The sequence below is a fragment of the Colletotrichum siamense genome, assembly GCF_013390195.1.
Source record: "Colletotrichum siamense strain Cg363 chromosome Unknown KSG_Cg363_contig01, whole genome shotgun sequence".
NCBI classification, from domain to species: Eukaryota; Fungi; Ascomycota; class Sordariomycetes; order Glomerellales; family Glomerellaceae; genus Colletotrichum; species Colletotrichum siamense.
In genome coordinates this window covers 6,560,140-6,573,706 of record NW_023501014.1, presented here as the reverse complement: position 1 = coordinate 6,573,706, position 13,567 = coordinate 6,560,140, and the positions used below count along the sequence as shown (strand labels likewise).

Below are 13,567 nucleotides of genomic sequence, written 5' to 3'. Positions count from 1 at the left end.
ATAATCCAAGATATGTCTGTGTCCAAGATGATGACGCTCTTCATCGCTTGCCAGCCCAACTCACGCGATAGATACATGTAAGCTTCCCAGTTGATCTGAATACCCAGACAATTGCAAACACCCTCTCATTCTCTCTCAACCAAGACTCCACATCCGCGCTATACATGTGATCCGACAGCATCTTGTCACCCGAATCACTCGGGCAGCTTGCGTTACTTCGTATTGACATCTTGCCGTGCGGCCCAGTCAATCACATCATTGATGGGGTCTAGAAGTCACCCGATCCCACTTGCCGTAACCATACTCGTGCAATAATTCCAAAGCAGAGAGTCAATGCCAACTCCCTACCTACATTCATAAAATTGATGGCACAAGCCTTGGTCAAGTGTGAAAGAGGGGTGGGCTTCCTTCCAGACGAGCCCCCATGCTTTTTTCGTCTCACCAACTACACATATCGACAGCGATCATTTCCAAGGTGAGCAGGGTAGCTACTCAGCGCCATGCATACAGCCCTCGCCGCCCGATCCAAGGCGCCGAAGTCCCGACCGAACGCCCTTCTTGTTTCAGCCATGGTCACTCCGATGCCTCCGAGTCCGAAGATCACACAGTCACCGATATGGGAGAGATATACTGTAGGGCACACGATGGACCTCAGAACTTTGATGACAAGCTAAGTACTCTAATGCCTCTAGCAAACATCAAGCTGTGGGTGCAGATGAGATTCTAACCTCTATCATGGTCGTAGCGGATTCCTGTGACCGCTTCACGTCTTTGATGTAAAGTCTCGGATCCGCTTTCACAAATATCTGACGGAACTCCGAGAGCGTGCGCTCTTTACCATTGAAAAGTGACATCATGTCAACGTCGTAAAGAACAGATGCGAGAGACGGCGAGTGGTCTTGGACTATTTGATCGCAGATGAGGATGCGGCTGCGCTTTGCGTCCATAGCTGGAACAATTTGTCGCACAATTTCCACACAGGCGTCATCAGGCCAATCGTGAAGGATATGACGAAGATGGTAGACCGCAGCGCCTGTGTTTATGAAGACTGGTCAGACCATGATGCGAGCATGTAATTTTAACTGATGATGCGCAATGGGAACATACCTTTGATCGGTTGAGTGTTGAAGAAGTCGTGCTGTTGCAGAGTTAAATCCAATTCGCCTCGCGGATCTCTCGTATCAGAAGACACGGCGTGTTTGTCCTGAACCACACAGCGGAGACCTGAATCAGGGAAGGCCTCCAAAATCTTTCGGCTAACCTGACCAAGGCCACCGCCAACGTCAACAATGAGGCCTCCGTCGGCAATCAAACTTTCCCAAGGATATAATCTCGGGATTTCGCCCAAGCTGTTGATGGTGACAGCTTTCATAGCCTGATTGAAGTTGTCACCACGTTCGAGGTCGATGTTGGCAATGTAATCCCAATATGTGCCCTCGTAGCCAAAAGCCAGGTTGAATCCGCAAGAGTCGCCAGGCTTGGGATTGCGGAATCCGCTCTGGCGTAGGGCATCCGGCTCTCGACTGGCAGATCGGAATCCCTCACCCAGGCGATGAAGAAGGAGGTGATGCATTGCCGGACCCTGCATCGCCCAGGAGATGGACGTATGGCTATAGTAGCCTGGCTCGGGTTCCTCGAAGACGAAGTTGGTCATAACGACACGCATGATGCGAGCCAGCAGGCTCTCTTCCACAGAGAGGGACTCGGCCAGCTCCTTTCTCGAGATTCGGCCATGTTGCGGGATGCTGTCTCCTACCTTAAGGTCTAAGACGACTTTCAGGCAGGCGCAGAAGTGAAACTGAAATTGCTATTAGACGCGAAAATACCGACATGCGGCTAATATTGTGGTGAGAGCGACTGAGAAAAGGATGTGGTTCTTACCTGCAGAGAGCTGAGAAACAAACTTGTTCCGGGATCCAATGTTGTTGCTAGGATCTGGCGTGCAAGCTCGGCGATTCGTGCTTTCTCTTGCACCGCCTTGTTGCTTTTGAGAGCTACCTTTGAAGATATGCTGGGTGACAGAGAAGGCTCGGGAAGCCCTTCCTTCTCCAAGGCTTTGCTATATGCCGACATGCATTGCACGAGCTCTGCTCCTAGCTTTTCATACTGACTGGGAGCGAAACCATCACTTCTAGATAGTGTAAATGGCTTCGGAACGATGGGATTGATGATAGCGCTTTGAGCCAACATTGTGTGCTGAAGATCTAGAATAGACTGTTCCAAGTGAAGTATGTCTAGTCAAGCTTGATATTGAGGTGTTGACGTGACGCGCATATGGTCACACGGGGAGCAAACGCAATCTTTAAGTTACAGATCCAAGATTGTTTCTTTATATATCTACGAATGGTGTCTATCTCTCGTACGCCATTACCAGGAGACATCGGAGCCACACGATAGTTGGATTTCGGAGGACAGGAACAGTTCAGCTTCGGAGCACTTCAACGATTGAGCTTCGGAGAGCCTCCACAGTTCTCCGTCGTTGAGCTTCGGAGGCAGACACTAGCCATGGTGTTTCTCGATAAAGTCAAGAACCAACAAGACTTGAGCAAGGTATTCCATTCTCTGCGTCTTGTCGGCGGTAGACGATTCTCCTGAGCAATGATAACTAAACTTGCGCGAATCAAGCTGCTTCGAAACGGCACTAACGCGGGAGCTATACTCAATTGTGCCGTAATGATTACCAGAGTATTGGGAAGTCCCTACTTCAACCTCCCGTCAGTGCGAGAATGTTTCATCGCTTCCTGAGTTTAATTTTCATTGAGCTCTAGTCTTGCTCGGGATTGCGTCAAACGCTACGAGCAGACTGTTCTTTACCATATTGGGTAAACTTTTGCCGACCTCTAAATAAGCTTCCAAGCGCCGAACCATCCTCCGAACTCTGAGAGAGTGGATTCCATCCATAATACAGGCCTTGTAGGGCGGCGGACAAAGGTAAGTTACAGGGTCTATCCCAGGCTACCATGCCAACTGCCCCTCACCGAATGCAGCTCGGAGCTCACGCCGGCACCTTTTAGCGACTCCGAGGTCTATCGGAAACTCAATTTGGCTACCGGGACACTCTCTGGACCGCACCAGGGCTCGCGCATTAGCTGACGGAGCTAGAACAAGGTATTAAACAGTTCATCCGTGGTGCCTTGACTCTGCGGAAGGAAGCGTTGACAGTCAGCCCGCCGGGTCAATTATTATTCGGGCCCTAGAGCCCTGCGGAATTGTACCTTAACGTAGCAGTACCTCGGGGATTGAACTTGTCCCCCAATTCTTGCATCGACAGGTCCCAGCCTAGGTAGCAAAACATGCACAATACGAAGTCATGTTACCACCCACTTGGCCCGGCCCAGCTGTGCGGGATCTGGTTTTGAGTCAGGGACACCACCGAATCTGCGGCAGGCAGACGAAGCATGCCGGACAAGTGAGTCGGAAGCTTCACGCCCTTGCCGAGGGACTCTTCGAGACAGCCGATAGGCTCGCACTTGCGCAGACCGAGGCAGGTCAAGGAAATGAACAGCTTTTCCGTCAGGTTATGACTCAAAGAAGCAAGCTCATTGGACTGAGTGGGATGTTGGGCGTACGTGGCCGCCGAGGGAGCTCGCCGAGCGCGAGGTACAATAAGCGGAGATACATAATAGCGAGGTGGCGGTAGGATCCAAGTTGGTAAACAGCGCCGAGTAGTTGCTTCAAACGGCATAAAACTGCAACTCATCTAACCAGATAACTGTTTCTTGCGGAAGCCTAAACCCCAACATGAAAGTGCTAGGCATTTGGGAAATCCGAGGCCGGAATAGAAGAGTCTGAAGTAATTACACAAGACCTGTGAAACTAGTTCCCCGAGGTAGGTGGCTAGAGCACGGGTGAGGCTGCGATGGTAAGGAGCGGCTGCGGATGCAGCTTTCTGAATGCATTGTGTGCTTTGACCATGCCGTGGCTAGCTAGGATCTCCATCCTTGATGACTGATCGCACTGAAAAAGAGTCCGAAGAGCAAAGGAGAGAATGAGTGGTCTGAGGGGTTGCCTTATGGAAAGCTGTGTGGCGTCAGACGGCAGAAAACCCAATCCGACAAACTGCCCGCGTGGCACGACTAGTGGCGGGCGTCCTTGACTGCCGTCACAAGAAATACGGCAGTGGCAGATGTCGTGGTGAATTACTCCGAACTGATAAGCTAATGCAGGGGACAACAGTTAAACTTCGTCCAACGGTCCCGGCCATAAGTCTGCCAAGTCCGCCAAGCGTCAGCAAACCTGACGAGCGGACTTTCTTGCCGACCGACGAAGGCGCACACAACAGAGTTGATTGGTATGATATATCGTCCAGGGTAAGTAGGCGTTCAGGTGTCAATCAACATCCCTGGACTGCGACAGGTTGATGATACCCATAATATAGAGCCTCGCTCAACAGACGAGCTGTGACAGAGCGAGTCATTGATCTCAGCGAGGGAAGACTTGCGTTCAATAGAAAAATACCATGAATTTGGAAAGAAGCACCTGGTAAGGACATCAGATGGTGTCATCAAGCCCCCCTCAGGGACAGCGAAACTGTATCTGGATTCGTTGGTAAACCTTTTGCATAAGCTTCTTCCCTTGTCTGGACAGGAGACTTGGGAAGTGCGACCCATTCGCAACTACACTCGTTGGCGGGGGATCTGGCATGTATAATAACTCCAGCATTCAACCGCTCGAATATCGAGTCACGAACAACATCTCCACCGCTTCCTCATCCCCGGGACCCTCAACCAGTCCCACTCTTATCTCATTATTCAGGATACTGCATGGTTCTTCCGGATCATAGACCAGTTTTCCATGTCAATCGTTCCCATGGCTTCTAGATCACCTACATTTTTCACCGTCGACAACACGAGCAACTCGTACATCAGGAAGTCCGCCTCTCAGAGCGCTCGGCGAAGTGCTTGCGACCGATGCCGCGCTTACAAACTCCGTTGCGTAAGGCCGTCGGACGAGATTCCATCGCCCGAGCGCAATGAAGCATCATTGACGCCATGTGCGCGATGTGTCAAAGCAGGCGTCGAGTGCGTTCGTGTGGCGCACGCACGTAGGTCGCCAACTATCCGCCCAAGTGGCTATGAACGTCGGCTGGCTCGACCTCCTCCCTTGTCACTACCCGCCTTCAACCAACCTGCAACTAATCGCCGTGGTTCTGTCTCCGGAGTGGGAGCCAAATCATATCCTGACAAGTCGGCCTCACTCAGCGTCTATCCCTCACCTTTGTCGGCACACCCTTCCAGGGAGGATTGCAACACAGGACAGATGCCAAGCACAGTTTCTCCAATGAAATACCAGCACAACAATGTCTTCGCGCCAGCATCATCATCAGATGTGCCGGTCATGTCTGCGAAGTTTCCGCCACTCCTACCAATGGAAAGGGATGAGAGGACCGGGCCTGATATATCTTACGGCCTTGGTGAATTTGACCTTGACATGATGACATCTGGCTCGCCGTTAGATGGTATGCTCGACGACAATCTACCCTCGGCAAATCGAAATAGTGAGCCTGGGGAATCCATTGCCAGTAAGGTTCGGGGTTCTGATCAAAAAGCGGATCAAGACAAAAGGACTATCGGCGCCACAACATGTTCCAAAACCAAAGGGCCACCCAGAACAAAGCACGAATGTCTGTACCGACTTTCCAGTCTCAATTTAAAACTTCTGGACTGCCTGAGCGCTGCGGAGGATCATCCTATCACTCTTGAAGACATTTTGGCCTATAAGTCCCCTTGCGATATATCAGAGACAAAACCATGCAAGAACATCATAGGGTTCCTCCTGGAGAGCTCCCAGGAGTTTTTGGATGCAGTTGAGGGACTGAAGGACTTGATGGAACGTCAAGAAAAGGAGTCGTCGTACGACTCTCATCATAATTCAGAGGATTTTTTGGTGGACTCACTTGATACTTCTGTCTTCTTCAACACTGAGACAAGGAACAGATCCCACAATGATGATGGAGACACTATCTACAGTCAATTTTCGGGAACCACGTTACACCCGTCTGGTGGCGAAACTACGCCTGGCAGCACAACATCTTCACACCCCAAACGATCTAGTAGCCACTGCAGTGGCCCGACGACATTGACCATCATGACATGCTGCATCTGGCTGTTCCACGGCTACGAGGCAGTCTTCGCCGCCATTCACGACGCCCTACTATCACAAAACCAGCAGCGCAAAAACAGACGCACATCCCTGTCAGCGCACGAAGGACCCATCGGCGACCCACAAGATGGGCAACAAATGTCACCGCAATCAAAATGCTGGAAGACAGACCTAGCACCTTCTCTGCTACCCAACGTCCGCATAGGAGGGTTCCAGCTGGATGGACACCCTCACCTGCAGATCGAGATGCTTATCTACATCAGTTGTCGGATCTTGAACCAAATGGAAAGTGTGTTAGGCATCGACCCCAAACCGGCGGATATAGACACAACAGAACCGTTGCCGATTTCAATCGTTGATCGCGAAAAGAGTTTCCTAGATCCAAGATGCACGCCGACGTTGCTGCGTTCACTTCTGTGCGCCGCGGACGGTGATGAGGACGGCCGCAGTACGTCGGCTCCAACTACTTTGATTGAGGGTATAGTAAAGAAAATCAGACGAATGCTAGACATCATGTAATGAGACAGAATAAAAGTTCAGATTCTATCGTACTAAATGTTGCTTCTCAAGAGTCTTTCTTGAACTGGACTTGGATGCATTGAGCCATTTCCAACGCCAGTGACACCTGCGGAATCAGCGACGCTGCGCAAGTGTGGCCCGAGCGTCATGATGTTTTGAAGAAAATGCGCGGGCTATTATTGGCTAGAAACAATTACCGTCGTTTGTTATGTTCGCAGCCCGACACAATTGAGGCATCCATTACGAGAGACATCCGTGGATCGCAAGTGTTTGGGACAGAAAGACAACATAAAATTCCAAGAGCTCGCTTATGTACAAAACATGCATCACAGATATTCGTGGCCACCCTCTATTTGCTGCTGCACTCCTCCCTGAAGACGCATTGGAATCCGTCGGCGGCGCAGCAGAAGTTAGGAGGCTTGCACTGTCCCTCTTTGCCTTGAGCATCCTTGCAGGCCACTGGGAAAAGTCAATATTGAACGTGCCATTGTGGTGAATGTTGGACGCAGAGCTTACTTGAGACCGACAAGATGGAGGCGAGGACAACGAGGACGGAAGTCTTGAACTGCATGGTGATTGGAAAAAGGGTCGCCGGGACGAAGAAATAGAAGTAAAGCGTCTAGCGCGGTTGATGGTTTGTTTATGTGGATGATTTGAGGGTTGGATTGGTGATCTTCTCGAACAAAATCGAAGAAATCTGTCCACTTTTATACTCATTCCAACTCATCGAGGAACGCCGTTGATCATATTTCAGCGACTATGAGGTTGTAGTAAGCTGCAAGCGACTGCTTAAGGGCAGGGGCGTGACGCAAACCTTAAGCTCCATTCCGATTTCATGGAACGAACGCCTCGTACTGCCACGTCGGCCCCCAAAGTCCGTGAGCGAAACCGAGCTGCTTCGTATGGCTTCTAAAGCTATATTCTCCGAATAATGAGGTGGTTTCATACCGAAGGCAAGCTAGGCCGCCAATATTCGCTGGTTTCCATGATATCGGTATGGGTTGGTTCATCTCTAACGGACAATAGCATGGGTGCGACGTCGTGTTCCCCCAGAACCAAGCGACCGGGCCCGGCTGAGAGTAAGGCGAAAGCTGAAAAAGCCACGGCGTCAAAACATTCAACAGGAATAGGAAGAATTGGATTCTATGTCCCGTAATAACGATGCACACGCTAGATAGCACAGAATAAGTTTGGCTGTCTTACTTCTATCTAACAGCTGGGAAACCTTTCGCTACGTTCTCGTTATTACTCAGTACGAGTACCCGGGCTCGCTTAGCTATCCGGAGCTATCCAGTGCCTAAAACTCCAGCAGTTGTTCGCAGGTGAACAGGTATTCAATCATGCTATTTGACACCAGGGCCTCCTGTGAGCTGTGCGCAACCTGACACACGTCACATCTATTTCCGCTAAACGGTGAGGCCGGATCCCCTGTTAATAATAGGGCACTACGCTGTAATAGCTCCCCGCATGGAGAACCAAAGGACAACTCTATGCCGTGTCACAGGGGCGTAAGCAAGAGGCTTCCACTGCAGCTAACTATTTGATGCCTTTGGGGATTTCTATGTCCAGGTTGTCCGATAAACTTGAATCTCATGTCCTTTTTACATGATGTTGTTTTAGAAGAACATGTGAGACTGGACTCAAAGCCGGGCGTACTCATGACTCGATTAACCCCCGTCCCATCACTTTTATCCCCGAGGCATCTCCTGCGACTTCATACTCGCCAACTCCACCATCACAACAAGCCTGCATACCACAGATGACGCAAAGAACCTCATGATCACCCTGATAGCGTCGCCTGGGGACAGGAACAAGATGGACGAGAACCAACCGGTGCCCAAAATGATATGGAACGCAGCCAAAAAGGAGCCGACGCCGAACAGCACAGCCACCCACGGCTCAAATTGCGGTACCTCGGCAACTTTCAGCGACGGGTGTCGAAGTCCCGGGGTGAGCTCTCGCAACATGAATTTCGAGACTGACGTCCCGCTGTTCTGCCTTGAAAATGTTCCGGACGGGGAAGCCCACTCGGCCCGTGGCGGGAGCGGGGTCCACTGGGTGTCGTCGGGGCCCTCCGGACCCGCATCAACCCGATTGACACTACCAGGGCCCGTGCGGTTGCGGATGTGCTTTGCGATGGCGGAGAACTGGAACGGTATTGCGACAAGGAGGAAGATGAAGGTGACGGAGAGGACCCAAATGAGGGGGAAGAACCAGATGTTGCATTGGAAGCTCATAACCGTGTAGTCTCCAACGCGCACAGCCAAGTTGATAACATTGAACACCGCAGCCCCGATGAAGAGGTACTCCGCAATGCTGGCGACCACGCCCCATCTTGAGCTGCGGATTCGGGGGATGAAGCGTTCACCCTGCACCATGGACAAGATGTCGGCTGGGGTTTCTATATGGAAGAGACGATCCAGGCAGAAGGCCGTGCTGCCCAGGGCGATGAGAATGGCAAGAAGGGGACGACGCGCGGAGAGCAGTGTGAGTTGGGTCATCGAGGGACCCATCATTGACAGCATTGAAGGAAGGATGCCGAGGAAAATGGCAGCGGATGCGATTTTTGCCTTTGTGGATTCGGATGTTTCGGTGAGGATGCAGTCGAGATGAAGATCGCAGGTTCGAGTATTCAGGTTGCGGTAGTCCGCGAGGTAGGCATTGAGGGTTTCATTGCAAACGCCCGTCGATATGTTTTGGAGTCTGGGGCCGAAGGTGCTGAACCAGTCCTGGAAGCGAACAGGGTTGCCGATTGCGAGTTGAGACATTGCTGTAGTCGTCTAAAGCAACGGCCTAAAAATGCAAAGAACGAATGACAGAGAGCACCTGGAAGTCAATAAAGCGTGGTATGGGATGGTTACACATTCTTATACAGGCGACAGCGCATCTTGGCGAAGTGGTTAATTGTGGTGGTGAGGCCTGATTTCAGCTTCTGCTGACATTAAAAGTTCCTCGAGTAATCAAACCTGCCGTGGATGTCAGCCTCAGCGTAAGTAGTCATCAGGGGCAATTACGAGCGATGAGTCTTGACTGCAACTCTGGAGTGTGGTGTCATTCCTCAACGTCGACTGGATTGGGTGTTGCAACGACCTTGGGTGGTCGCGCCGAAATTCTGATTGGGCCCTTCGTAGCTGCAACTACAATTGTAGCGAGTCGGTCCATCGGCGTCTTACGTGCATGAGCTCGTAGACCGGGTATGGTAGCCACGAGCGATGACAAAGGCTCACCATAAATAGACCTGCTGCAGAGTCAGCTTGTGCTCAAGGGTTAACTGCTTTCAGGACTTGGCATTACCGGGTATTCTGAGCCGGGGAGGCTTGATCGCGTGGTTGAGAAGCCAGACGTGTCGCGTGCTGCGTGAAGATAGGTCTGTGTCAAAGACTTTTATTCATCAATCTGTATCTACCAACTTGAGGGTATCTGTCCTTTCCTCTCGTGCGAGATGCCATCTAGTACCAAACGCCAAAAGCCATTCTGGAGGATCCGTCGCCTCCCAAACCCAGAGCCTCTAATCAAAGCCAATCATCATCAACGCCCAAAGTCTTCATTCAAGCGTTCTCGTTGCGGGTGCCCCAGGCCTCGGTGCTCAGGGTGAGCCAAGAGTAGACGTCGACAACCGGGTAGCAGATGTCGAGCAGGATGGCAGCGCCAAGGTGGCCCTTCGCCCAGGGGTAGCGGCGAACAAAGTCGCGGTAAGTGGCGATCATGGACAAAAGGTACCACAGGCCGACGAAGTAGCTGGTAAAGAATGTCAGTACATGATCATGCTGGGAGACGTCGGTGGTACTTACGCGACGGGCGACTTCTGGTAAACGCCAACGATGAAGGCGATGATATGGACCCAAGCGATGATGGGGCGAAGCAGGCGCTCTACGAGCTTGCGAGCCATGTAAGGATGCTTCCTACGAAGTTATCAGTACAACATCATAGGTAGCGCGGGAGATGAGACGTACTTGTAGAGCTGGAGCAGGCCAGGCTTGTAGACGATAGTCACCAGGAAGGACTGAATGGCGTTCCGCTGCCAGCGGACCATCTGACGCAGGAGGGCGCTGTCGCGCATGACCAGGGTGGTAATCTCCGCCTCGGGAGCATTCTGAATGGACATCTTCCATCCCTCGGTCAGCAGCCAGCGGGTGATGAAGACGTCGTCACCAGTGTTCTGACGCTTGCCGCACCAGTACTCGTGGGTGATCTCGTACTGGAAACGAGGGTCCTGGGCGATCTCGGCGCGCATCATGAGGGTGCGACCGACGAGGCAGAAGACGCTACCATCTGCGGTGAATCGGACAGCCTGGACATTGTTTTGGTTCTCGAGAGAACGAAGAGAGGCAACCTCCCAAGGGGTGATGACGTTGGGCTTGCGGCGGGCCACGGGGATATGGGCACTGGAAACCTGGTGAGAAAGGATGACAGAAGATGGAGAGGCGATTCAGACATACCTCTGCTTGCCAACAGCGCCACCGAGCTTGGGGTCCTCAAAGGGAGCCAGAAGGTGGGGAAGAACCTCGTACTTCCAGAAGGCATCGTCATCAACCAAGGCGAGAATCTTGCCCTTGGCGTGCTTGATGCCAACAAGCAGCTGCTCGCGCTTGTTGGCGACATCGGCAGTCATGAGGCTGATGCGCTCATCTCCGTCAGTAACCACAGGGCGAACCAAGTCGTAGACGCGCTGGAGGTCGCGCTCAATGGTCACGATAATGATCTCCTTGGGCTGGTTGGCGAGCCACAGCCGCAGGCAATCGGTGAATTCGTCGGGAGTGTTGATAGTGGGAACAATGATGCTGACATCACTGCTGTTGTAGGTAGGCTCATCGGGGAGAGGAATGGGCGTGTAGGCCTCTGCGAGACGCTTGGTCTTGTCCTCCTCTAAGAGGTAGTACATCCTGTGAACAAGCAAGTGAGTCTGGGGAAGGCGCGCCGGAAGAGGTGAGGGGAAACTTACCAGAGCCCGCCAAGAGTATAACTGGCGATAGTGGCGACCATGATTGTGTTGGGGGATGTTGGTATGTGTCTTTGTCTTGAGGTGGTGGTTTGTGAGTTGTATAGGAGAGATTTGTTTGTTGTGGTGGTTTGTGGGAGAAGAAGCTTTTGGTGGTGACTGCGACGCGAATTATTTTATTGAGAGAGTGATGAGTCTGAAAATTCACTGCGTGGGGCAGGTTGAGGTGAAAGAAATCTCTGTTCAGACGGTTCTCACCTTTCAGGAAGGAGAGGCGCGCAAAGAGGAAGGAACGAACCCAGTGCCTGGAGTGAACAACCTATGTGTGGTAAATCCAATGAAAGGATGACAATCTTTTGTAGAGTTCTGGGTGATTCCACGTGATCTTCAAATCTTTGCTTCAATTCTGGATAGTTGGAAGTTGCAATCATTATTTAGCTTTGACAGGTTAATAAAAGTGAAGGCATCTACATTTTGACCCTGCAAGGTGTCACAAGTGTGGAAGTATTGGGCATGATGCTGGAGCTTTCAACCTGTCATCAAGCATGTTAAACCTTTGGTAACACTCGAGGAAAATAGAGAATTGTCCAATGGTCTTCCGGTAGAGAGTGAAAATGTTTATTGGTAGACCAAGTCTTGGTTCCCAGCCGTCCATGTTCCCAAGATGTCCGCCCCAATCTCCTAAAGCGAGCCAGGCTTGGGCTTGTCTTTCCAAGCTTCCAATAGTCGGAAAGGTGATTCTGACCTGTTCATTGAGGATTAGCTAGTTTCAAGGCGATTGTCTCCAACCATGGTCGTCGAGATGGATGCCGCTTAGAGGGAACTCACTACTGAGGTGGCAATTCACCTACCAGTTCCATCTCCCCGATCCCAAACGCGGAAGACCCTCGCAATCAACGCCGCTTCTTCTTGTCTCCTGGCAGCGCGAAAACGCCGCTGCAATCTCCTCCACTTCCAAACCACAGCGGCTGCCACTGGAACGATGAATAATCCAAATGTTTTGAGCTCATCGTCGCCAAGCTTGGGCACCAAATCTGCGAACTCTGCGCTGTGTGTTCCGAAAAGACCGCCGATCCACCTGCAGACCGCCCGCTCCCTTAACATGTTCGAAGGTGTGGGGTTCTCGAAATCGCTGCCTGCATAGGCAGGAAGGAAAATTTGCAGCAGCTGCATGAGGAGAAAGAGCTCTTTAACGGCAACCACCATGACGCTCTCCGCCTCGGATTCTGGAAGAACGGCGTCAGGCATCTCAGACCCAAGTCCGTAGAGGGTGATTATGAGGTCGAGTGCAAGGAGGCCAATAGTCACGCACTCCCAAAGCTCGATACGATGGTTGAGGCTCGTAATCAGGTTCATGTTTGGAGATGGCGTGGAAAGGAGCCGTCACGGAAGGTTGAACTCAACACCGGCGACCTCGCATGGATGCATGCAACCAAGAAGCCAGAGGGACTGTGATTTGCTCTCTGGGAGATTTGTAATTCTCCGACAAACATGAACAACTAAGACGAAATCTGGTGACATGTCCATGAGGTCTGCAACTCACCAAATGGCTTGTCCGATGATTTCTGCACGGAGACACTAGACCTTGCTGTGCTATCAATAAAGCGCAGTGTGGCTCCATGAGCCCACAAGCTCCTGCCTCTCGGGGGAGACCCAATACAAATAGTAAATGGGAATTGTGAGCTAAAAGAAGACTCAATGAGTCAGCCAGAGGTTTTGAGGCACGTTTCTCGTGGTCAAGACTCTGAGTACTTAGTGTGGTATTGGATAACCGAGATTAAGACTCATTCAGTACTTTGCAACACAGTTCATGTGTTAAAGGTAGTAACTGTCTGTCCTTTCTTGGGGACTACGATCCATGTATGTTTCGCAATGTTACTTGGTACTACCTAGACATGCAGGTATATCATTTGTCCTTGCCTCATAACATCCAATGTTCTTTAATGACTTACGTGTTCAATTCTCGATTCTCTCTCTTGTCTTTTTTGATCCTGGTTCTATGGATGC

At 51.3% G+C, this 13,567-nt stretch overlaps 4 protein-coding genes across 4 annotated transcripts; all 4 read right to left on the bottom strand.

Moving 5' to 3' along the window:
- Positions 1-698: 698 nt before the first annotated feature.
- On the bottom strand, positions 699-2,190 carry asqN (O-methyltransferase asqN; the record flags this gene model as incomplete). The annotated part of the gene is made up of 3 exons (XM_036633508.1): positions 699-1,033; positions 1,108-1,798; positions 1,882-2,190. 3 exons carry the CDS (start codon positions 2,188-2,190, stop codon positions 699-701), a joined length of 1,335 nt encoding a protein of 444 aa, XP_036502473.1.
- A 6,119-nt stretch (positions 2,191-8,309) lies between these two features.
- On the bottom strand, positions 8,310-9,389 carry CGCS363_v001658 (uncharacterized protein; the record flags this gene model as incomplete). Its single annotated transcript, XM_036633507.1, has 1 exon — positions 8,310-9,389. The coding sequence occupies one exon, from the start codon at positions 9,387-9,389 to the stop codon at positions 8,310-8,312; it is 1,080 nt and encodes a 359-aa protein (XP_036502472.1).
- Positions 9,390-10,169: 780 nt separating this feature from the next.
- Positions 10,170-11,604, bottom strand: nodC-0 (N-acetylglucosaminyltransferase; the record flags this gene model as incomplete). The annotated part of the gene is made up of 5 exons (XM_036633506.1): positions 10,170-10,359; positions 10,413-10,523; positions 10,575-11,006; positions 11,061-11,504; positions 11,564-11,604. 5 exons carry the CDS (start codon positions 11,602-11,604, stop codon positions 10,170-10,172), a joined length of 1,218 nt encoding a protein of 405 aa, XP_036502481.1.
- Positions 11,605-12,403: 799 nt separating this feature from the next.
- Positions 12,404-12,808, bottom strand: CGCS363_v001656 (uncharacterized protein; the record flags this gene model as incomplete). Its single annotated transcript, XM_036633505.1, has 1 exon — positions 12,404-12,808. The coding sequence occupies one exon, from the start codon at positions 12,806-12,808 to the stop codon at positions 12,404-12,406; it is 405 nt and encodes a 134-aa protein (XP_036502480.1).
- Positions 12,809-13,567: the final 759 nt, after the last annotated feature.